The following is a 25,868-nucleotide window of genomic DNA, read 5'->3' as shown; positions in this document are numbered from 1 at the left end:
ACAGGTGAATATGTATTATAATGGCATGGATTGTGCTGCTATAAACCTTCCCGCTGTATCATTACCGAAGTAGGAAGATACAGTGACTGATGCACACTCACCTCCTGGCCAACTCATTGGACATGCTCAAGATTTGCTGTGCAACCCATAGCCCACCACCAGGGGAAGGGGCAACAACACCTGCAGCTGTCAAAACGGTCAGACACATTGACCGTTGATGCATGGCCCCACACATTGGCATGCTATGTTGTAGATAGCCAATTATGACAGTGGAGTATAGCACCAGTCATGTACCACACACCAGCATATTAATACATGGGGGAGAAACTGTGTAGTACACAGATACCACTAACCCCCCATAACGACATTTCAGGGGCAGTGATGGGGAGTGGTGCTGAGTGCAAATCCAGCAACTGTCCTCTCACCAGAATTTAACTCTGGTTCCTTAATTGCTGTGGAGATTCTGACTAAACATCAGGTTGCTCAGTAGTTCAACAGCCTGGCCAGTGTTCATCCAATGCTCATCCAGATGCAGTGTCACTGGATCCGGCAACTTCGTTGCTGTGGACATTCTGATGAAATATCGGGTTACTCAGAAGTAAGCCCTGCCAATGTTTATCTAAGTGTCAGATAACCTCCCGACAGTGGAGAGGGCAACGATCTGTATACAGACATCGGAATCCTGATTGTTAAATGCCAGACAGTCAGGTCAGGCTATTCTGCCTTGTGAAGGTCCACAAGCCCCATATGCCATAATAGGGGCAGATGTATTGAGCCTGAAGAGATAAATTGATAGGAGATAAAGCACCATCCAATCAGCTGTGTATGAACTATGACAGTTGGGAGTTGATTGGCTGGTACTATATCTCCAGGCTTAATACATCTGCCCCAATGTGAGGTGTGGATCAACTCAATGTCCAAGTAGACAGTCAATCAGTTGATACCAACATGAGTTTTTCATGTTTTTTTTAAGTGTCAATGTCACCACCTGAGCCCCCAAATAGCGTACCGCATACCGTCACAAGCTTAGAGCCAGGAGCTCAATAGACTTCACCATTCACAATCGGAGTTGGATAGTACAGTATGAAAAAAATAAATAAAGCAAAAATCACAAAACATTCATGTCGACCTTTTGTCATCCAGATAACAATGTGATTTTACGATTTGCAATGGGTTAGGTCTTTTTGATCTACAGTGTCTAGGTCTGCAAATCAAACTAATGGTCGACAGGATTAAGTCGGACATTAAAAAGGTCGACATCAGTTTTTCATTTTTTTTTTTTGGTGCCTACATAGACATAGGTTGGCATGGACACAGTATAAATGTACCGTGATGGGTTTGCTGTGCTTCAGGCAAGGTGGCTCGCTGCTCTTGGTGCACTTATAATCTAACTTTATGCCCACATGGATGGCAAACAAGTTGGTTTTTAAAAAATAAATAATTCATGAAAAACTCAGGTCAACCTTTTGACCCAAGTCATCGACATGATGAAAGACCTAAAGCAGGCATGTCCAAACTGTGGGCCTCCAGCTGTTTGTGAAGCTACACATCCCAGCATGCCTTGCCATCGTTTTAGCATTCCCTAATAGGAAAACTGTGGAAAGGCATGATGGCACTTGTAGTTTCACAACAGCTGGAGGGCCATAGTTTGGACATGCCTGACCTAAAGCCTGTTTAGAGCAATGTAAACATCGACATGACAATGCCAGGATCAGGATACCAAAAACAGTGTAATGTTACTGAGCATTTTAATTGTGTTGGTCTTATAACTGTAAACTTGCCAGCAAGTGGCATGTTGTAGAATCTGGTCTGTGTGTGTGACACTTCTTAAACTGGTTTATATAATGTCACTGTATAGCCAATGGCTTCTGACCCATTGTCCTAGGGCAGGGATTGGGAACCTTTGGCCCTCCAGCTGTTGCTGAACTACACACACCAGCATGCACTGCTACAGTTTGGCTATTTTGCCATGCTAAAACTGTAGCAGGACCAGTGCTTTTTTATATATTTATTGGTGATATTGCAAATGGAATTGAGGGTAAAATGTGCCTTTTTTGCAGATGACACAAAGGGTAGACACACCAGGAGCGGTAAAACAAATGATTGATGATCTAGGTCAGTGGTAGCCAACCCTAGCCCTCGAGAGCTACCAACAGTTCACATTTTCCAGACAACCTAGCTGCTGCGCTGCTGCACTCATTAATCACTGACACATTTTAAAAGATCCACAGATGGAGCTAATTAGCTCACTTGTGATTCTGTGAGGAGACCTGCAAAACATGGACTGTTGGTAGCTCTCGAGGACTAGGGTTGGCAACCCCAGATCTAGGTAGATTAGAGGAATGGTCAAGAGCATGGCAACTACAGTTTAATGCAAAATCATACACTTGGGTCTCAAAAATCCAAAGACTAAATATAGTATAATTGGCACTCTAATGGAAACTACTGAGGAAGAGAGGGATCTAGGTGTCACTATTTCAGGGGACTTAAAAGCAGGTAGGCAATGTAACAAAGCAATGAAGAAGGCAAGTCAGATGCTTGGTTGCATAGGGAGAGGTATCAGCAGTAGAAAGAGAGAAGTAATAATGCCACTGTATAGGTCATTGGTACGACCTCATCTAGAGTATCGTGTTCAGTTCTGGAGGCCATATCTCCAGAAGGATAGAAATACATTAGAGACTGTACAAAGAAGGGCAACTAAAATGGTGCATGGCCTACATCACAAAACGGGATGCGGTCGGAATCCCGACTGCCGCAATGCCGGCACTTTGTCCCTCTATGGGTGTCCACAACACCCATAGAGGAAAAATAAAATAGTGTGGCGAGCGCAGCGAGGGGAGGCACCGGGCCCGCTGCGTGGCGAGCGCAGCGAGCCCGCAAGGGGGGGGCGATCCACATCCTTCCCTTCCTCGGCATTGCGGTGGTCAGGATTCTGGCTTCGGTATTTCATACTGATCCTCACGTACCAGAAAAGACTTACGGTGCACATAGACGGTCCGTTCCCGGACCGTCCGTTCTGTACTATGCGATGCACGCTCCCGCGCATCACATAGTACGGTACAAAAAGTATGTGCTGCACATACTTTTTGTACTAGCTAAACTTCGCATCGGATCACATTGCATGCACACCGCATGCACTAGGCATGCGATCCGATGCGTGCTAATTAAGACCCAAACGGATCCGTTAAACGGACCGTGTATGGGCCCCTTTAGATCTTACTATATTTACTTTAGAGCAGAGAAGGGAAAGGGTGGACATGATAGAAACTTTCGCATATAGCAAGGGTTTTAACAAGGGACAGGTGGGAGACATTCTTCACAGGAAGAGGAGCAACAGACCACAAGGACATGCACTGACACTGGAGGGAGGAAGATTCAGGGGAAATTTGAGGAAAAATTACTTCACAGAAATAAGTGGAATAGCCTCCCATCAGAGGTGGTAGAGTTAAATACAGTAGTACAATGTAAACATGCTTGGGATAGGCATATTGATATCCTTACATAAAAATAAGGATCAAATATGGTTTGAGGTAACCTTTTAAAAAAAGGGGCAGACTAGATGGGCCAAGTGGTTCTTACCTGCCGTCAAATTCTATGTAGCAAAGCATTCTGGGAAGTGTAGTTCAACAGCTGGAGGGCCAAATGTTCCCTGTCCTAGGGTGAACATCTGTCGATGACCAACCACCACTGGAATACTTGGACCTGGACAGCATAGTGAGGCCTGGACATACAGTTACAAATATATTTGTTTAGAAATAAAAAGAGATCGAAACCATAACATCATAAACCCTTCCATGTACCCATGGTCTTGTTTTGCAATGCTGCATTTAATGAATGAAAGGAGAAATTTACTAGAATTGGAAGAATTTAATGTGAAACAGTAGAAGCTATATATAACGATAGGTCACTACATAATGTACAAGTTTCAAGAGTTTGGATGTCGAAGGTAAAAAGCCCTAAAATATTTTATTTAAAATTGTGCCTGAACAGCAAGCAAAGTAACAAAAATACATCTAAAATAAGTTATAAAAAGAGATCTAGATATAAACAAGTTAATGTATGTACATATATAACATGTTGGTCATTTATCACCACGAAAGACGTGGCCAAGAGTCCAGCTGCAAAATATTGGCAATAAGTGCACAGCTGCAATACAGTGCTTGTTTTGCAGTCAGTTTCCGCCTTCATTTGCAGCAATGAACCAAGAATTGTAAAATGCAAACATAAAAACTGGATTTAAAATTTGATACAATGGGACCCAGTGGATCGCTCTCAGAGCCTTTTCAAGTTGCGCTTGCTCTGGGCACTTCCAGGGAGTGTATCCTTTTTATGCGCTCGCTTCCCCGATCCACCGCTGCATTCCTTAGAACCGTGGAAGGTACACAAGCAGAGCACACAGAAGTCAAAGCCACAGTCCTTCCTGCTGCACTTGCCTCGCTTCTTCAGCGGCTGATATTTAGCCGGGTACTGGCACTTCGGGCAGGGTTTCAGCGCTTCATCTGTGAATAATGTTTTGGCGATCTGCAGGCGAAACAATATTTTACTCCATAGATATAGTTAAGTCATACTTGTGTACACGGATATTAGGGATGGAAAGCATCTCAAAGAAGAAAAAAATATTCACTGTATTTGTCAACTTAAACATCTGAGCAACAAGTTTTACAATTCCATACATTTCAAAGTGTGGGGGAATTACGTACAATACTATGCTTGGAAATCATTAAAACCTGCATTGTTCGTGCGCCTCGAGTACAAAAGGTTGAGAAAGCCTGGAGTAGGGTATTGCATACCAAAGAATCCCCATTGCAGGGGAGGTGGTATTAGAACAGGGATGGGGAACCTTTGAGACCCTCCAGCTGTTTTTGAAGTATGCATCCCAGCATGCCCTGCAACAGTTTTAGCATGGCCAAAAAAAGCAAAACTGTAGCAGGGCATGCTGGGATGTGTAGTTTAAAAACAGCTGAAGGGTTGAAGGTTCTCCATACCCGTATTAGAACCTTGAGTAATGGTCGGTACTTATGTATTATCTGGGCTCCCATGTTAAATGCATCCCATTTTTTCATACCCCCACTATCCAACTACGCATGGAGTTGATTTTATATAGTGTGGCAAGCCGAGGGGACGCGGTCTCATAAGAAAAACGGGAGCCCAGATATTACATAAGTACCTAATAGTCTGCGGTTTCTTACCCTTTTATTTTAAGTAAACTTTTCATCATGTTTTTATGAGATTGACTGGCCCCCAATGTTTCTGTTCTGCACTGGTTCCTGTAACCCATTACCAAAACACACCTGTATTAAACACCCGAGTTTTTGGGAGACTCACTGGTACCTGTCCCTTGCCGCCATGACCAGCCAGAACATAATAAGTATGGTGCAGTCCTTTCTGACATTTTTAATGGGGAAAGTAGAAAGCATAATCTATCTATCTCTTACTGTACCTCTTTTAAATAACCAGGGAGTGGTTCTGCCAGATACAGGCGAGTTCACATACACTATCCTCAAATCACCCTAAATAACCCCATTTAGATCACCATGGAATTTAGGGCCTTATTCTAGTTCACTCTGACCATCCTTCTTAGATGGACAAAACCATGTGCACTGCAGGGGGGCAGATGTAAAATGTGCAGAGAGAATAAGATTTGTGTGAGTTATTTTGTTTCTGTGCAGGGTAAATACTGACTGCTTTATTTTTACACTGCAATATACTGTAGATCTCACTTTGAAGCAAAACCCCACCAAATCTAATTCTCTCTGCACATTTTACATCTGCCCCCCTGCAATGCACATGGTTTGTCCATCTAAGAAGGATTTTGTCAGAAAGAGTGAACTATAATAAGGCTCTTAGAGTAGAGTTTTTGGCTTAGTACACCTTAAATTAACTAATACCCCTTTCACACTGGCCACCCAGCATTTTGCCGGTTGCAGCCTGACCCCAATTTACACCAGAAGCAAATCAACCCGGGAATTTGCTGAAAACCCCTTGTTTTTCTCTGGTGTGAAAGGGTCAACACGGGTCTTAAATCCCGGCACTCCAACCCTGGTGAAGAGCAGGGTCAGAGTTCCCGGGATTTAAGACCCGGGTTTTCAGCAAATTCCTTGGTTGAAAAGCTTTAACCCAGTAATTTGCTTCCGGTGTGACAGGGGTAGAAGATGCAAAAATGAGAGTAGCCCAATCTAGGGTAAGCATGCAAAAGACTCGTCCAATGCAAGCAACTCTCGCCAGGCATAGTTATGCTTTATCTGCAACTGTGCCATAGCAACAATCCTCAGTACTTAATACAATATATGGTGAATATGCATAATAAGAGGAACAAGCACAGCTAAGGAAAGTAATGTATGCAACACAAGAAAAACTATGGCGCAAAAAGGATAGGTGTATGAAAACAGATCTGTAAGCAGTGCCAGAGGAGTCGAGTATCAGGCAGCTGTCAGCCTCGCATGCTGCACATGACTATTTAATAATGGAAGCCGTCATTTATAACAAGTTAAAAACATAACCAGTGTTACCCTGCCAGACTTCGCTCTGGAACAAGTCTCCCTTATGAATGTTCAGGGGGAAGGAGAACATCTGTAAGGCACAATCAATGGAAGAGAGCATGAAACTAAAATGACAAAATGCCCATCCTAACCCTTCTAGTGAGCAGGGGGTGACAGAAGGAAAATTCAAAATGGCACCTCAGCGGCCCACTCCTGGCTACATTTAGGAAACTAAGCTGTATAAATGGGGGCTCACCGCTGTGACACTAAGATGATGTAAAGACCAAAATAAAATATGTTCTAACCAATGCAGAGTGTAGGAGCCCCCTATTCCTGTAAGCACTTACAGATTATTATTATTATTATTATTAGGCAATCAGCCTCATTAGCAACATGGTTACAGGATAGTTTAAAGTAGACAATTAATTGTCAAAACATGAGTTTCATCCATTAAGGGCTCTCCAAATTTTGTGTACTTGTGTATTATAGCGGCGCCCCCGATGTACATCGCGCAATGTTTTTATCGAATCGCATGCCATGCACCCGATGGCATGCGATGCAACGCGATTTTTGCCCCCTATGTGATGAAACATTGTATAAGCACCCAAATGGATGCTTACAATGTTAAATGCACCCCCACGCCACCCACCATAAACGTGAACCCGAAGCGTGGCGAGCGCAGCGATATCTGCACTATCCCTAAATTGTTCCAGTTAAAGGAGAAAAACGCCAAATAGGGAGGCTTGAGTCCTTGAATTTATAGGACAACCTTGGACACTGGTCACACACCTCTGGACATTTACAATATACCAGAAGACTTCAAAATGGATGGTAATAACAACTCCTATCATTTCAAATAAGCCATATATAATGGAGATCTCAATGATACACCCAATATCCCTGTGATATTTCACAATTGATTGTTCAATCTTTTATCTACTTAATTTTTAATTTAAAATTGTATCTTTATATTATTGTCTTTGTGATCCATGTACATCAATTTGTTGCCTTTTTATTATTAAAATTACATATTTTTATTCGAGAACAGTCTTGTCTATATCATTGGAACAGCCAGCGCTGGCACAACCCCTGTTCTGCACAGTAATAAATCTTGTCAGGAAATGTTCACATTTGATTGAAAAAGACACTACACTGCTCGACGCTGCTCACCCGTGTCACATGGTGTATTGAGGCTCAATACATGAGTACTCATCTGCAGGTAAGTACAACTATCACTAGGAACAGAAGTAACACACTAACCTTAATATATTCCTGCTGTTTACTGGCAGACTGTGGGATTGTCACAGAGTCCTTTGGTGTCACAGAACCACAGGAAGAGGTTGGCGTATGAAATACAAATCTGGCTTGCGCTTGAACAGATTTCAGAGCAGATCGGTTTAATAGATGTAATCTGGTCGTTGCATCTTCTGAGGAGTACATGCATCCTCGCTAGAAAGGACAATTGTTTGAGTTGAGATTTGAATTTAAAAAATTGTTAATTCCCAACAGTTAAAAGATGCAGCGAACACAAACGTCATCCCATAAAATATATAGAATAAATGTACTTAAAATAAATTTCCAACTTATTACCTCAGCTTCAACTTTCTGCCTTTTCAAGAACAGTTTCCTTCTCTGATATGCATTCTTGTCTTGGAGAACCATTTCCCGCCACTCTGTGCTTACTTTCCAAATGCTAAAAAGAAAGATGCCATATTTGCTGCAATGTTAAAGGCCACAAGAAAGTCCAGACTTCTATGCAAGAGGTTCAGATTTATACGCATGTTAAACTTGGCCAGCATATTTTTGAATTCCACTTAATATTAAACGTCTACCTTTTGGTAAAATGTGGACCCACACCCACAACATCCTTTATTGTGGGATGAACGTAGCTTAAATGGAAGATCTTGTGCATCAATGCTACCACGCCAGTAAAATTTTCCTCAATTCCGTCCCCTGTGGCTAGTTTACTACACCATTCATTTGGCCTCTAGTCATCTGTCTGTAGATTACTTACAACGGTCACACAATGAAGAAAGTAAGGATAACGTTAGTTATCCTTTCGAGGGGCGCTTGATAAATGAGATGTCTCACACAAGCTGCAGCAATGTGAAGAGGTTGTCAGCCTCCAATATATAGTAGAAAGAAAAGGGTTTTTTGCTGCGCTTTTTTTGAAGTAGATAAATTTATTAATTAAGCAAAAATATTCTACACAATTTAAAAAATATGTATAAATATTCTACACAATTTTAAAACAATGACAATAAAAACAAAAAGTATATAAGGTGCATAATTAATTTAGAGAAATTTCTCTTGATTATTTAGCATGCTAGGGTGCAATTGAGTAGCAGAATAGTCACCTGTAACCGGTTACCAGGTTTAAGTCCGTTCTTTTGGGACAGAGGAATGCAGGTTCTTGGACCAAATTGGTGTTTCCCCCTTGGCACTTCGTAAATTTGCAGGAGTCTTTTGTGGATTTGGCAACAGGTTGTTTTCCTGTGAGTTGGCAGTTGGCTGTATGGGGTCAGCAGGCTGGATTTGCCTCTTCTCTTTTATTGCCCAGGTTCCAAAGGTTTGGCTCCTAAATTTCAGCAAATAAAGTGCTTGTGCAGGAAAAAGTGTAGGTCCAAGAGTTGATGGTATGGTAACCCAAACGGTTGTCTGCTAGCACCCTTCCACCGACGCGTTTCGCTGTGGTGTACACAGCTTTTTCAAGGTGTCTACACAAAAGACTCCTGCAAATTTACGAAGTGCCAAGGGGGAAACACCAATTTGGTCCAAGAACCTGCATTCCTCTGTCCCAAAAGAACGGACTTAAACCTGGTAACCGGTTACGGGTGACTATTCTGCTACTCAATTGCACCCTAGCATGCTAAATAATCAAGAGAAATTTCTCTAAATTAATTATGCACCTTATATACTTTTTGTTTTTATTGTCATTGTTTTAAAATTGTGTAGAATATTTCTACATATTTTTTAAATTGTGTAGAATATTTTTGCTTAATTAATAAATTTATCTACTTCAAAAAAAGCGCAGCAAAAAAACCTTTTCTTTCAACGGTCACACAATGCCATGGATCTCCCAAAATCCCCCACTGTTTACCAAAAGTCAGCTAGCAGGGTGTGAGGCCATTGAGTGTGTGTGTGTGTGTGTGTGTGTTATTTCCTTCTCATTCCATTTTTGCTTAATAAAGGCATCACGTTGACCATCGGAAAGTGTAAGTGGGCAAGCCAAGCCAGGACGATGCAAGATTTTGGGGATCTGACTAGATTTTGGAAAGCCCAGGTAGTAACCATTTGATGATATTAACTCAAAGGATATTCCACCCAAATGCAGGTCTTCAGTTTTGTTTTGGGTTATCCTTAAATATGTTAACATTTTATAACTACCGTTGACTTATTAAAGCCATGTGCCCCCACTTAATGATTGACAACGTACTAGGACACAGACTTTAATTTCTTTAACTATACTCACCAATGTTCATATTACAAATAAACCTAGCTCACATAGGCACAGTGGAAATGAAAGCCTGGATTTTGACCTTCAGTTCCATAAAAAAGATGGCAAATACATTAAACATTAAATAAACCATCACTTAAAATAATAAAGTAACGTTTAAATGTTTATCGGTTCATAGATTGACACATAGGGCAAAGCACAGGGTTACTGCTCCACAAATTGCTGTTCAGTTTCCTGCATGTATTTATTACAGGCATAGTGCACTTTCATAAGCCCCTGTGGCATTTTCTACTTTCGCACTATGATGTCCGGGAGTAGTGGGAGTGAGGCCGCTTCACAAGAAACAAGGGATTTAACCAAAGTACAGAAATCCTATTTTCTTTAACTTGCTATCAGGAGGCACCGATCTGAGTAGTTCCTAAATCTTTTATGTGTTGCTAACTCAGTAGTTGTAGAACAACAGGTTTCATCCAAATCACACTAAAAAGATTTAATATATAAAACTTAGCTAGCATATGAGATAACACAGGACTGTAACTGCCCTACACAGCTGCTCAGCCTCCTGGTCATCCACCCTTGACCACACATATAATCTGGTCAGGTTCTGAACAAAACAAGTCTCTGGGTAAGACTCCATTAAATGCACCGTACTGCACCTGGGCTGCAAGAAAAGGAGTTCTATGAAGAGATGTAATACAGAATGAGTAATATGTAAAGTGCTAAACTGCTGCCTAGACCTTATTTACCATATTTTCCATGCCCTCGATAAAAGTTTTTCTCCTCTGGACTGTTCTAGTATGAGACATGCTGCAATATACCAGAAGAACTTCCAAATAAAGTAATGCAAAGATGGAACCCTAAGGTTTTTATATTTTTTTGACTATCAAGAACAGATTTGCACCAGAGGCAGAACGTCACCTTATTCATCAAGGACAAGCCTATTTTGCATAATTAACACAACATATACTTTGCTATATAGGGAGAGCAGGTATTCATTAGTGAAGTCAGAACGTATCAAAGCTTGGTGAAAAATTAGAGCCATAGAACGTATCCACTATTCAGCCAGCCAATCTGCTCCGGCCTGACATTTTACAGCCTGTTTGAAAATTAACAAGAGCTGATTGGTTTGTACTGGAAAAAACTACGGTTAATGAATTTGAATCAAACCTGGATACATTTTTGGCCACTAAGGGAATCCTATAGATATGACTTACTCAAGTCAGTAGTTACAGGTCAGATAGGTTGAACTCGATGGACGTCTTTTTTCAACCTTAATTACTATGAAGGCCATGTCTACCTATTTCATGTGTCGACCTAAGGTCGATGAGGTTGGAAGGTCGACACAAGCATTAGGTCAACAAAAGGTTGACGTGAGGGGGGAGTGGGTGCTTAACTTACTACAGAAATAAGGAGGGTAATTTGTTACAGAAGCGGGGAGGGGTGGTGTGGTTGACTTATCAGAGATGCATTTAAAAACCATCTCTCTAAAATGCTAGGAATATAATGTTATATGTGTGTGGTCTTACTCCAATTACTGATGCTTTCTCTATGCCAGCAAGCAGGTGAGAGGAAAGAAGGGGTGGCAATGACGGCAATCATGTGGAGTGTTATTTCCTGGCACATTAACAAACCATGTATATTTGCTTTGGATACTATGACTTTGGGGAAGGACTTGGAAAAATGTGGAGCAGGCGTTAAAAGATGCATGGTATCAATCGTCTAGAAGTAGGAGGAAGTAACAACTTTGAACATGAAAGAACTGGCAAGTTGGTCATCGTACGTTACTATGTTCTCACCTGCAGATACTTTCCACATTCAACACTTTAAAAATCAGAGCCAATATATGCTTCAGATTTCGGTATTTCAACTCCGATAAAATATCTATTTTTTCCAAGCCCATTTTCCTGCCAATCAGTCTTGTAAGTTCATCTTCTGGTAATTCTGAATAATCCAGACTGCCCAAGAGCTCCAGCATTGTGGCCTGCTGAGCGCGTTTCCGAGTGCTTCTCACCAGTATCTCCCGCACAACACGCAGGGCAGGTGTACCTGTCAAATCGTCTATCTTTAAAAGCGAATTCAATCCAGAGTCCTCATAGCTGGATTCGTTTTCCTCGTTTACAGAGTTCCGGACTACTTTAGATTTGTAGGACAAACTCAAGAGCTGCTTTTCGGAACATTCTTCCTCAACTTCCGACTGTGAGCCTCGTTCCCTCAGCGTGGAAAGCCTCCTACACCGCTCTAGCTTTCTCAGACGGTTTTTGTGAACGGATTTAGGGGTCTCCTTCTGCTTTTGAATAAGCTCCTGGAAAGAGCCTTCATGATCAGTTAGAGAGTCTTGGGACTTATCCAGGCTTAGCGAGTGAAAAGCGCTGTCCTCCGTTCCAGAATTGTCAAAGTCATTTACCAGAAGACAAGTGGGGGTGCATAGATTGAAGCGAAAATTTGCAACCAGCTCACTTACAGGTGTTTGGAACTCTTCTTTGCAGCAGGTACTTAGGTCACTGGTTGGCGTGGCAGGTACCTCCGAAATGTTCTCTTCAGTTACGCTCAGAATGCTGTCATCTGTCGAATCTGCAGAGAACTGGACTGGTGACAGGTTTTCTACTTCTGGGAAAGGGTCAATGTCTTTACCGTCATCTAAGGTAGAACTTCTTTGCTGAGCAAATGACAGTCTCCATTTTCTACATGACATGCCAGAGTCTGTTTCTGTTTTTAAAGTGCTTGTTGCTATTGGTTTGTACGAAATGTCTCTTGGGGAGTCCGAAAAGCTGTTCGAAAGATTAGACTCAAAACTAGGAACCCTTTGAAGACTTTTCTTCCTTCCATAGCTTTCTGCTGAACTTTCAGAAACATCAAAGTCTATGTTCCCACCAGACGTAGCCTTGGAAAGGAGTAACCTACGTCGCAGGGAAGAGTCCTTTTTAATAACTCGGGGAGTTTCATAAGCTTCAGAAACCACATGCTTGGTGTTGGAGCCGGTTTCGGACTCCCAAAATACTTTGCTTCTTATAGGGGAGCATACTAGTGTAGGATCTATATTTTCAGAGTTCTCAAACTCTTGTCTTGGAGTTTTGCCTTCAAAAGGATCACTGCGGTTTCCCCCACATTCTGGACTAAAGGCTTTTAGGGATTCATTGTATCCACTGTCCTGAGATAAAAACATTTTAGAGATTCTATAGCCAGGAGGGTTTTTGCCACCCGCTAGGTTTACAGTTTTTTCCACCGTAGGCTTGTCTAAACTGGATGTTTTGCATGCCATCTCGGACTTCTTTCTTCTATAACCCTGAAAAATAAAGACAAGACGTTAAGAAGATTCTTCTACAAAAGGAGAAAAAAAAATTCAATATCCTAAAACCCACTGTAATAAGTACTCCCGAAACCTTGTGCTGGCCCCTCCTCCTTTACATGTGACATCACACACAGGGGGCGGGGTCACAGGCAGCCAGACACTACAGCAGCCTCCATAGTCGGGGCTGCTGTTCCATGCACCAAAGTCAGAAACGCAGGCGACTATGTGCCCAGAGCCTTTGCACTTGGCGTGACACACAGCAGGCCCATACCTAGTTACGACACTGATCCTAAATATACATTTTATTGCTATAATGTATGGCCATCTTTCCAGGTTTGGTTCCAACTGCAATAGGAAACCGGAATAGTAGAAGGAGCACAATATCACTGGTGCCATCTAAAAACAAAACAGAAGATAAACCAAGCCTCCTATAGAAGAGCTTATTTACTCATTATTGTCAAGTTATGATGATAAAATAAAATAGATATTATGCCATGCGATAGAACCCTTACGTGACCACAGAGCTGTGTCCACATTTTAGATTAGGTCATAAAAGCATTATTAAAGATTTTTTTTTTTTTGCATTATAAGAAAAATACTAAACTGAGCGAGGGCCAGGTGCCATCAAATTGGAGATAGCAACAGCACTATTAGGGGCCTCTATGTACTAAGTGGTCAATTCAATTAGGTGTGAGTTGCAATTTTTGCCACAATTTTACACTGCATATTCATTTTGCATTCGCACTGAACCAGTCAGAGTAAATTCACATTTTTTTCCCCATTTGCACCTCTAACCGTAAAATCCTTATTTTAAGATTAAATGTTGGGACACCATGCATAACTGTCTCACTGCTGTGGGTGCTGAGGTGGCTGCACTGCCACCCTTCTTCCACACTAACCCATCTCCAAGAAAAGTAATCTCCTCAACCAACGGGTGTGGATCAGGTGGTCACCAGTAAGTTGTTAGACAGTCATTAGGTAGACAGGGTTTTTCACCCGAATGTAGACACAGGTTGAAATGCGCTTGCCATGCTTCTGGCTCGGTGCCTTGCTGCGCTCGGCACACTATTTAATTCTCCCACCACACCCTAGTGGATGGTAGGGCATCAAATACCGCCTTTCGGCACGTCGGTTTAAAAAACAGTGAAAAACCCATGTCGACCTTTTGACTGTCAACCTAGACTCATGTCGACCTTCCTGCATGTCAACCTAGACACAAGTCAACCTAAATACATGTCGACCTAATGACTGACTGACAACTTGCTGGTGACCCAATGACCATATCCCCAACCAACACAGCCCTCCCAAGCAAGTCTGTGCTCCCTCTGCTTTCTGCTCCTTAAGGCGGGAGAGGGCGACTTACTGGCGCCCTGCTCCGGTCAACCAAATAACTGAGACAAGACAATGTACTTAGTGGCCAATTAAAAGGCGTCACAGCTTTATTGAACAAATCCATAATCATAACCAAACAATCGCAGGGCAAGGAAAAAAGGGAAGCAGTGCGTCCTGTTCTCGCTAACGTGGTACCCCGGGGACGTGTCCATTCCACCGCTGTGGGTACGCGACCACGCCCCCCTACCATTTTATGAACCGCCTGGGATGTGCCCGCCACTACCATGTGGCTTATGCGAGCACGCCTCCTACCATTCTGGGATCAGCTACCATCCCCACAGCACCCTATCTAGCGTGCAACCCGTATGGCCCATGCCGTATTAATGCAGGAACCAGGTGTGCGGCTGCCTATTGGTGAGTATATGAGGCATTCTGTAACTCCCCTACTTTCCTGCCATGTGCACCCCCTCCCTCCCCGCTGCCAAATACTGTGACAATGACATTGACAACCAAAGAAATCATTACCCTTGAACATAATTATCCATGTATGCACATACTGTATACTGCTGTGTTCCTGCCCGGCGTCCCCCTCAGTGTGGCACTTGGTGAGATGGTGTCTGCTAAGTGTAAGTGCGGCAGCCGGCTTCCCACCCCTATAGCTCTGCCACGTGCCTCAGTAGCAGGAAACCATGTATGTCAGCGTGGCTCCAGCCACCCTCCTGCAGCCCTGCTGTGTTCTTGCCCGGCAGCTGCTTCGTTGCGGCAGTTTGTGAGAGGGCACCTGCTAAATGTAAGTGCAGTGGCCGGCTATTTTAAATCCACTCCCCTGCCCTATAGCTCTGTACACCTGGCATTAACCCCTGGTAGACCATGTTCACCCCCTGTCAACAAGCATTTACCCCTGGCATAGCATGTAACCCAGGGCTGGGCAACACCGGCCCTCCAGATGTTGATGAACTACACATCCCAGGATGCTTTGCATTAGTTTTGCTATGTGGCCATGCTGAAACTGATGCAAGGCATGCTGGGATGTGTAGTTCATCAACATCTGGAGGGCCGGTGTTGCCCAGCCCTGAATTGTATGGCAATGAATAGGTTAACCCCATAGCAACAAGCATGAAACCCATAGCAATGAGCATGTAGGTAAACTGAAGTTATGTGGCATAATATGTAATTATGGCATGTGGCATTATATGTAATGGATATTACAGTGTGTGGCATACTGTGTAATGAGCATTATGATGTTTGGTATAAATGTGTAATGGACATTACGGCAGGTGGTAGATGTAATGGACATTATGGTGTGCGTAAATTTTTTGTCCGCAACTTCGTCACGCACTGTCCACATTATTGGTATATCTGGCTCCTACATTTTGATCCTGGCTCCTAGATTTTAAAGATATTTGTCGCGCCCTGATTTAGACGCATCTATCTATACCCCTAAAGGCTGGGTGGGCAGGTTACATAGTTACATAGTAAGTAAGGCTGAAAAAAGACTTGCGTCTATCTAGTTCAACCTAGTTGTTATTGAACTGACTTGTAAAGACAGATTATTTGTACCCATGGATGTTATTAACCAATAAGTGTTTGTCCAACCTTATTTTGAACGTATTAAATGTGTCTGCAGACACCACCTCTCCAGGAAGAGAGTTCCAAAGTTTGACTGCTCTGACCGTAAAGACATTTTTTCTTCTAGCTGTACAAAATCTTTTTTCTTCTAATCTATACTCATGCCCTCGCGTCCTAGATTCCTTTCTTTTTGAAAAAAAAGGTTGTTTGCCAGTTCCTTATATTGGCCCCTGATATATTTGTACATGTTGAGCATGTCCCCCCTTAAATGTCTCTTTTCTAATGTAAATAGTCCCAAATTGCTTAATCTCTCCTCGTAGCTTAAATTCTCCATTCCCCTAAAAAGCATTGTTGCTTGTCTCTGGATTTTTTCTAATTCTATGATGTCCTTTTTATAGTGTGGGGCCCAGAATTGTACTCCGTACTCGAGGTGAGGTCTCACCAATGCTTTATATAGTGGCATAATTACCCTTGAGTCCCTAGTTTCCATGCCCCTTTTAATGCATGCTAAAATTTTGTTGGCCTTTTTTGTTGCTACATTAAAATGGGCACTACACCCCAGTTTGCTGTTATTTGGACTCCTAGATCCTTTTCGAGTATTGAAATACCCAATTCCTTTCCGCTAAGGTTATAACTAGCACACTAGGTGTATTGTCCTAGCTGGGGGTTGAATGAGCTCTGCCTCCCCCCGCTCCCTGCTTTTAACCCTGTTGCTGCTCCCTTCCCCTGCAATTAACCATGGACCCTCTTACTGGCCTTCTCAAATGGCTAGGTGTCAAGAATGATACCGGCCAGCCTGGCTGCTGCTGCCTCTAGTTCGGTGGAGAGGTGGTTTAGTAGAATAGACATGTACATGATTATGGAAATGGTGCAAGTGACACTGGAAAGCCAACAGATGTTCACAGCAACATTGTTACCATGACTTGACTTCAAATCCTCCTGGATAGAGATAGATAGATAGTAATCCCGCTAGGCTGTTTTAGCTGCGCCCTACCCGATTTTTAAAGGGCAAAATGCGCCCTGCCCCTCTCGCAGCGCCCTGCTAAAACAGCCTCACGGGGAAGCCAAGCATCGCCGTAGACGGCGATGCCCGGCACTTCCCCGGCAGCATAGTGACTTTGGAGGGATCGGGCCCGTCCCCTTTGGTGACAACGGCGGCCGGGCCCGCCCCCTTTGATGACGGTGGCCAGGCCCACCACCTTTGAAGACGGTGGCTCAGCAGGGGAACAGAGCTGCGGCTGGTGTGAGGACGGAGCCTGAGGAACTGAAACCAGCATTGGGGGCCAGAACCAGGGAGGTGTGACACTGAGGACGGAGCAGACCCGGGCAGGAAGTAGCGGTAAGAGGGGTGCGTGGTCCATTTAGCAGGCTGCTTGGCTGTGTCATGTATGGGGATTTATTGCTAGCAGGACTCGGGCTGCAGACTTCCCTCCTCCTCTCCTACCTCGTGGTGCTGCTCTCTTGTGTGTCACCGTCACTTCCTCCAGACTCTGAGTGCTGGCTGTTAATGGCCCACTTGTCCTCTTACTGCACGGCTGGCAGAGAGGCTGCAGCTCACCAATTAACTCTTAACAGGCAGAGCTGCCTGTAGGAGAGGAGCCTATAGACGCTGCTGGGATTTCACTCACCCTATCCCTCCTGTTGTTGCTGCCATTACTTTTACAATCCTGATTGGTACAGCACAGGTGTCCCTATTCCGACATTATGCCTTTTTCTAGTATATGTGTATCTTGCTTTACGTGAGTGGGCATATAGCCAATTGAGTACTGATCCCCCCCCTAACCCACAATAGCCAGTTTTGGGGTGCCCAAATCTGTTTGCTTACCAAAAAAAAATAGGATCAGGCTGGCCCTTGGCTCAGGGTATATGCCATATGGAAGAGAGGAGGCTTCTGTATGTGCCATGCTGGGGAAGGGGAGAGGAGGCTTTATTCCGTTGGGACCCAGATTTTTGTAAGTGAGGGGTCCCAGGGACCCATAATTTTGGGGGGTTTTTGCAATCACTGACCAATAACACGGTTGGACCATGTCCCCCCTGCTATGGATGTGGAACTTATCTGGACAACAAGCTCCCTATCATTCATGGAGATTGTCCCCTCACTTACTTACAAATCCTATAGCTAAAGCACATACAGCGGCAGGCATCTACTCCTATTTTGAAAACAATAAGCCTTCTCCATTACGACCCACTGGTGTGCTAAGTATGGGTACTAAGACGGGACGCCACCTTGCTCACACAAAACAAGCTGCCCATCACATTATTCATCTAGTGACCCCTTCAGGGAGTAAAATACCCAACCCTTCTGCTATAGCTCAACAATTTTCCGCATACTTTTCACAATTCTATAACTTTCCTTCAGACACGACTCTCCCTCAACCCACCACCCTGCTTATAGGCTTGTTTTTAGAACATCTCCAATTACCATCTTTCTCTTGACCAATTGACAGAAGTGAACTCCCCATGGACTGTAAAGGAAGTTGAAAGGGTGACTAAATCTCTTGCCAAGGGAAAGGCAAGAGTTCCCGATATTAATGATTTTTATTCCACTTTTAGGGACCTCCTTGCCCAAAAACAACTCAAGTTATTCAATTCGTTTTCAGACTGGCGCTTTTCCAACAAAAATGTTGGAAGCACATACTGTAGTAACCATCCCTAAGGCGGGAAAAGACCCATCTTTATTAACTAATTACAGACCTATAGCGCTTCTATAGCGTACCAGGAAAGACTAAAAGATTTATTAATATTAATATGTATACTTTAGAGCAGAGAAGGGAAAGGGGGGACATGATAGAAACTTTCAAATATATCAAGGGTGTTAACAAGGTACAGGTGGGAGACATTCTTCACAGGAAGAGGAGCAGCAGAACACGAGGACATGCACTGACACTAGAGGGAGGAAAATTCAGGGGAAATGTGAGGAAGAATTACTTCACAGAAAGAGTAGTAGATAAGTGGAATAGCCTACCATCAGAGGTGGTAGAGGCAAATACAGTAGGACAATTTAAACATGCTTGGGATAGGCATATTGACATCCTTACAAAAAATAAGGATCAAATATGGTTTGAGGTAACATGTTTAAAAAAAAAAAAAAAGGGCAGACTAGATGGGCCAAGTGGTTCTTATCTGCCGTCAAATTCTATGTTTCTTAATGGAGATGTCAAATTCTACGCTAAGTTAATAGCTGAGTGTAACCCCCCAGCTTCCCTCCCGGATACATCCTGACCAGGGGGGTTCGTGTCTGGCAGGCCTCAGCTAATACCAGACGAGTATTCAATCTCATAGATGAAAACCTGGAGAGGGTTTTGTGCTGCTTTCTGCAGAAAAATAATTTGACAGATTGAGTTGGATATATATGCAATCTAGACTATTAAAATATGGCTTTAGAGATTGCCTCCTCTCACCTATACTGGCTCTATACAGCACCCACTCCACTAGAGATCTCAGTAATGGGTTCCTGTCAGACATTGCACACGACACTAGACAAGGTTGTCCTCTCTCCCCTCTTATCTATGTTCTTTCCATTGAACCCTTAGACTCCTCCTTCCCTGGTCTCCGAAATGGACGACTCACCGATAAAATCTGTCCTTGACGATTACATATTACTTTTCATGACCGACCTTCTGACTTCTTTACCGCAACTACACACGATCCTTGACAACTATAGCAAAGTTTCCTACTATAAGCTAAATACAACAAAAACGGACGCTCTACCCATAAACTTGCCAGACCCTCTGCTCTCTCGGTTACGCACCACCTCCCAACCATTGGCAATTTTCCTACATTCCCCTATTTTGTATTCATATCCCATCCCATTTTAAATGTTTTTTTTTTTTTTTTTTAAGTGAACCTACCTCAGTTACTAGACTATCGTGCTAGCCTAACCAAGTCATGGTTAAACTATGAAATTTCATGGCTGGGTAGGCAGGCAGCTTTCAAAATGACCCTTCTCCTGAAATTAATGTACCTCTTTCGGACACTTCCCTATGCCATTTCTTAACTATATTTAGCCAAAAGTAAGGACTTATTGACCAGTTATTTATGGAAAGGTAACCCGAGACTCGCTAGATGCAGTGGAGGCCTAGCCCTCCCAGATTTGGTGAGGTATAGAGAAGCTTGCCTGTTGGCCAAGTTACAAGATTGGATCTCGAAATCAACTAACCAATCTTGGGCGATTTTTGAAGAAGTTCGTAGCATTGGGTTGTACGGCGCTGCGAAACACTTGTGGTGCCTTATAAATAAAATTATAATAATAATTGGGTTCTCTTCTTGGAACCTTCTTTGGGTTCCCCAAGCACTGAGGCCTAAAGCCTTACATTTACTACCATCTATTCAAACCACCCTTAAGACCTGTGATAACCTGACCTCGAAGATCACCTCACTGACGTTCCTGTCTGCTAATGCTAATATGCCTTTAGCATTACTCTCAGCCCTTATCCCAAACTTCTCCCCTAATTTCTGGGCTACCCAGAGTCTATCTACTCTGGGCAACCATTTTGATGGTGACACTATGTTAACCATTCCCCAACTACAAGCTTCTTTCGTCTTGCCCGATGGAGAACTCTTCCACTATCTACAGATTGGTTGCATAAGGCATTGGGTCCACTTTGCCTGGTACCCCCCCCCCCCCTACCTTATGACCCAACTAAAAAGATCTGACCCCAGAGCCCATATCTCCACATGGTATAACTTTTTAACTACACAAGGCCAGATCCCTAAATCTTCGGCACAGCTACGTTGGGAAGAAGACATTGGTACTTAAATATCAGACACAATGGAGTTTGATTTTTTTCCACATCTTTTACTAGGTCCAGATGCGTAAACCAGAGATGCAGATTAAATAAATAACTAGATTATATCTCACGCCAGACAAGTTACACTCATATTGGTCCACATGTTCTAAATTCCGTTGGAGGGAATGTGGTGAGATGGGCCACATTTATCATATTTTAGACATGCTCTGTGATACATCAATACTGGTTAGATGTTTTCACCTTGATCAATAAAGTCCTTGGGACATCTGTCTCCATCCCCTCAGTTAGCTCTCCTACATGTTTACCCAGATACACTACCAGCCCATCAACGTTATGTCCTTGGTCATAAATGTACACTGGCACAATGCTGGAAACAACCATGACCACCCTGAATCATCAAAGTGTTCCACAAAGTCCACTTCCGTTTCGAAATGGAGATGGAATTGATGCCATATTCTCTCATATCTGCTTCCTTGCCACTGGTGAAATGGGAGAGTGTGGCATGAATAGGTGACGGAGGGAGAAGGTTCTACCTGGTTAAGAGACCCTAATCAGTCTGGCCCCATGCAGTTTAGACTTAAAGAACCAGAATTAACAGATAAAACAGCGATACCGTAGTGTTCATTCTAGCACTCGCCATTTTTTTGAAAACCCATGCAGTTCCTCCTCCCTGCCTGGGGTGTCGCTGTCTGTTGTAGTGCTTCTAGCACAGTGTGGTCTGATTATCAGCACGGATATGCAAACCAGATCTGTGCTAGAAACACCACAGTAGACAGCGACACCCCAGGCAGGGAACAGGAACTGCAGGGGTTTTCAAAGCTGGCGGGTGCTAGAATGAACACTAGATACCGCCCCCATAACCACACCATTCCCAAGCTAGATTATAGCGGGTTCAATTTCTCACCTCTCCCCATGAGTTCTCAAAGCTCTTCTATTGAAAATTATTTCTCCTAACTTTGTTACCGTCACACGATATCCTTCTTTCCCCTCCCTTTTCTATTTTCTGTACCCCCTTCCCCATTATACCTATTTTGAAATTAAATAAAAATGTATTAATGAAAAAAAAAAAAAAAAAGAATTGAACCTCATCAGAATTAGACTAGACTACAATGTTATTTGAATAGGAGCTATGATTGAATTCCCTCTACTGAACGGATCCCCAACAAAACTAACATATGAATATTATCCTTTCAGTTAAATTCACTAAATATAAGCTGGATTTATTTATTTGCAATACAGTGCTTAGAAATTCAGCACATATTGCACTAAAAATTGTGCATTTTGTTCAGTTGTGAACCCATAGAAGTAGCAAACGTAAATTAACAATTTATGGTTGTTTTTTTTTTTTATTGAATGTAGATTTTATTATAAAAACCTGTGTATAAATCCTGCTTTTCTCTGCTTTGTAAATGTGGCTTAATGCCAGAGAACCAAGGTATATATTGTATATATTGGTTAAAAATCAAAGGCAATTTCTCAAATTTACCTCAGAAGACCTAGAAACAATCCATGACACGGCCACCATTTTTTAATAGGTGTGGATCAGAAAGTTGAGAGTCAACCCCAAAATATTGCCATTGAAATTGTCTACATGGGAAAGGGTCAACACAAATGGTCGACACGAGTTTCCCATTTTATTTAATTTTTTGTCAATTTGTAGATTTCAGCACAAGGACCCTCAATATAAGGGACTAAATCTCAAGGTGGGCACACACTGGCTGTTACGGCATCCCTGCCAGCCCATATCAAACATACACACTAAATCGATGTTCATAAAGGACAGATCGATCACAGTTCTTTCCTTTATTAACCCTTTGATTGCCAACATCTGAGTGAGGTTCAAAATATCTGCTAAAAAAAGCCAGCGTCGCTCACATTTGTTACATAAACTCAAATTAAAAAAAAAAAAATAATGTTTGATTGGCAATTTTCACACCTATTTTGACAAATTCACTTGGCAATCAAAGAGTTAACATGCATGGTGTCAGTAGGTCTCTGGACACTCCCACCCACTCAGCAGCGTCCGCAGCAGTATACATTTTATGTTACATGTGTATGCAGTAGGATAAAACGCAAGCAATTTGTCACGGCTTGATAAATCACATGCAATATATTTTGTGTGTAATGAGCACTCGAGCACAAAATCGGACTAATGGGAAGCTGCCGGGGAGTTCAGGGGAAATCGGATGAGACTTGAAACCTCAGAAAAGTCCCCCTAGTAGTGTATGGACACCTTATGGTTACGTCAGCTCGCATCATGCAATGTAACCAGCCATAGGTGCAGTAAATCAAACTTTACTTCAATAATGCAATGACTAGGTCCAGCTGTACAGCCTGCTCTCCCCCGACACAATTATAAGCTTAAACTGGGCATTCGCCTCCCCTCGGAGAAGTTGCACACAATCCCCACTTCAGCCACATGGGATTACATGCCATATATAGTATGCAGTCCTCTCACATACAATCCCAGCCAAGACTGCGATCCAACCGACTTGCAGGCTCCTCTACGGTGCACACAGGACTGCGCATCGCATCTGCTGTCAATCACATGCAATTTGGACCCTTTTCCTGCAAATGACTGCTGCAATCGCAGGAATAGAGCCCAAATTGCAGGTGAATTTCATAGATTGTAGCGACCACTCTACACAAGATCTGCGTCTCTCTTCTGCACATATCACCAGCTCCCATTCACTATTACAGGACTTTCATCGGGCTGCTCCCATCCTATGGAATGCCCTTCCATGCACAATAAGACTCTCCACTAGCCTCCAAACTTTCAAGCGTTCCCTGAAAACTCAGCTCTTCAGGCAAGCCTATCATATTTAAGTTCTATACGCATAACCCTCTGAGGCACTTATGTATTATATAGCTTCCCTTCTGGACCTGTAACTTGGTGGGAGTGCTATGCTACAGTATTACTGGTGCCTGTCCTTGTATTTCCCTCCTATATCCCTATAGATTGTAAATTTGCAGCAGGGCCCTCTAACCTCCATGTCTGTCTGTTGTTACCCAGTTTGTCTTCTCACTGTTTACTATTGTAAAGCGCAACGGAATCTGCTGCGCTATATAAGAAACTGTAAATAAATAAATTAATTAAATTGTAATACTGTGTACACACATTTTGATTCAGGGTAATTTTCGATTAGATTTGGACTATATATAATCCAAAAGGACCGTTAGTTGCGTAAGATGCAGAGTCGGTCCTGATGTGCGGCATCAGGTTTGAAAGCAGAAATTTACTTGGTACTTGTGTATTATCATGGCGCCCCCAACATTGGTTGCGCAATGTTTTCATCGCATGCCATGCACCCGATGGCATGCGATGCAACATGATTTTAGCCCCCTATTCAATCAAAAATCGTACAAGCACCCAAATGGGTGCTTACAATGTTAAATGCACCCCCACGCCACCCCCCACTATAAACGTGAACCCGAAGCGTGGCGAGCGCAGCGAGCCCGCGAGGAGCGACGGTACGCGTCCTACGACCTTTTCATACCCCCACTATCCACGTCGGCGTGGAGTTGATTTTATAAAGTGTGGCGAGCGGACTTCACAGGTATCTGCGTCCCCTCGCTGCGCTCGCCACACTTTTCAAAATCAACTCCACGCCTACGTGGATAGTGGGGTATGAAAAGATCATAGGACGCGTACCGCTGCGCTCGCCACGCTTCGGGTTCACGTTTATAGTGTGGGGGGGGGGGGTGGCGTGGGGGTGCATTTAAGATTGTAAGCACCCATTAGGGTGCTTATACAATTTTTAATCGCATCGCATTGAATGGCATTGTATGCCACATACAATGGCATACAATTTAAAAATTGTATGCCATCGCGCGATATCGCATGCCTTTTGGTATGCGATGGGCGCCGTGATAATACACAAGTACCATATACTTACCTGGCAAGTCTATTTCTGCTTTGATCTAGTGCCATGCTGCTCAATACATCCCCCTGCTCTCCCCTCCCCCCATATACTGTACATGCAAATCACAGCACAGCACGTATACAGTATATGTACCATCTATAATAGCAGCACTGCCCCGTTATAATATACAGCATACATATACTGTACATGCAAACCACAGCACCGTATACAGTATAATAGCAGCACTGCCCCGTTATAATATACAGCATACTGTATACAGTACATGCAAATCACAGCACAGTATACGTGCCATCTATAGGTGCAGCACCAGACCATCACTATTGCGGATTCCTCATCAGTGGGCAATACAAACTGCCCCGGTCACTGCCATTATTGCCCCCCTCCTCCTGTCACCTTCAGTCCGTGCAGGAAGCTCCAGCAACCAGGCTCATAGCTCGCGTCCATAGGAAGCGCCTATAGGAATAGCAGCTACCGGCAGTCACACACCACCCCGGGATAACATCTCCGTGCTTTATTATTATTACTACCAGTGTAATTGCACCCTGACATGCCAGTTACCCTATGGCAACGCCAATCCCGAGCTGCTATAGGGCTGCTGCTTGCTATGGGAACCAGCGGCGTGAGGCGGCAGCAGGAGCGGTTCTCTCACTGCGCTTCAAATCGCCCGCTCTTTCCAACTGTCACCCGCGGGCCGGCGCCCCAGCGAGGAGAGGGGGCGCGGGTGCACTGCGCTGCGGCGCTCGTACTAGTAGGCGCAGGCTCGCCCAGACAGCGCTGGTGGCACGGGAGCGCGCTTGGGCTGTCATGCGGCACAGAAGCAGGAGCAGTATCTATCTATCCGGCTGGGTATCGGACCGGTCCACACTGATAGGTCGATACCTAAAAATGGTTGACATAATCTAGGTCGACATTGATAGGAGAAAAGCAAATGTTCAACGCATAAAAAGGTTGACACAAGTTTTTCCCGATTATTATTTTTTTGTAACCATCTTCTTCACACTTTACCATCGTCAAAATAGACACCCAAAAAAGCAATAACCTGTGTCAGCATTTTCCTATGCAGACCATGTACATGTCGACCTTCAGTCACGGTCGACCTAGAGTATG

The 25,868-nt window shown here is 43.4% G+C and overlaps 1 protein-coding gene across 1 annotated transcript; it reads right to left on the bottom strand.

Moving 5' to 3' along the window:
• Window positions 1-3,892: 3,892 nt before the first annotated feature.
• Window positions 3,893-25,303, bottom strand: FBXO43 (F-box protein 43). The gene is made up of 5 exons (XM_083186977.1): window positions 25,155-25,303; window positions 11,733-13,219; window positions 8,070-8,172; window positions 7,740-7,928; window positions 3,893-4,521 (listed from the first exon to the last, which is right to left on the bottom strand). Exons 1-5 carry the CDS (start codon window positions 25,203-25,205, stop codon window positions 4,273-4,275), a joined length of 2,079 nt encoding a protein of 692 aa, XP_083043103.1. The 5' UTR covers window positions 25,206-25,303; the 3' UTR covers window positions 3,893-4,272.
• Window positions 25,304-25,868: the final 565 nt, after the last annotated feature.

Source organism: Crinia signifera, chromosome 5 (assembly GCF_055691185.1).
Source record: "Crinia signifera chromosome 5, ASM5569118v1, whole genome shotgun sequence".
Classification (NCBI taxonomy): domain Eukaryota; kingdom Metazoa; phylum Chordata; class Amphibia; order Anura; family Myobatrachidae; genus Crinia; species Crinia signifera.
The sequence above is the reverse complement of the archived record's forward strand: the minus strand, read 5'-3'. Positions and strand labels throughout refer to the sequence as shown.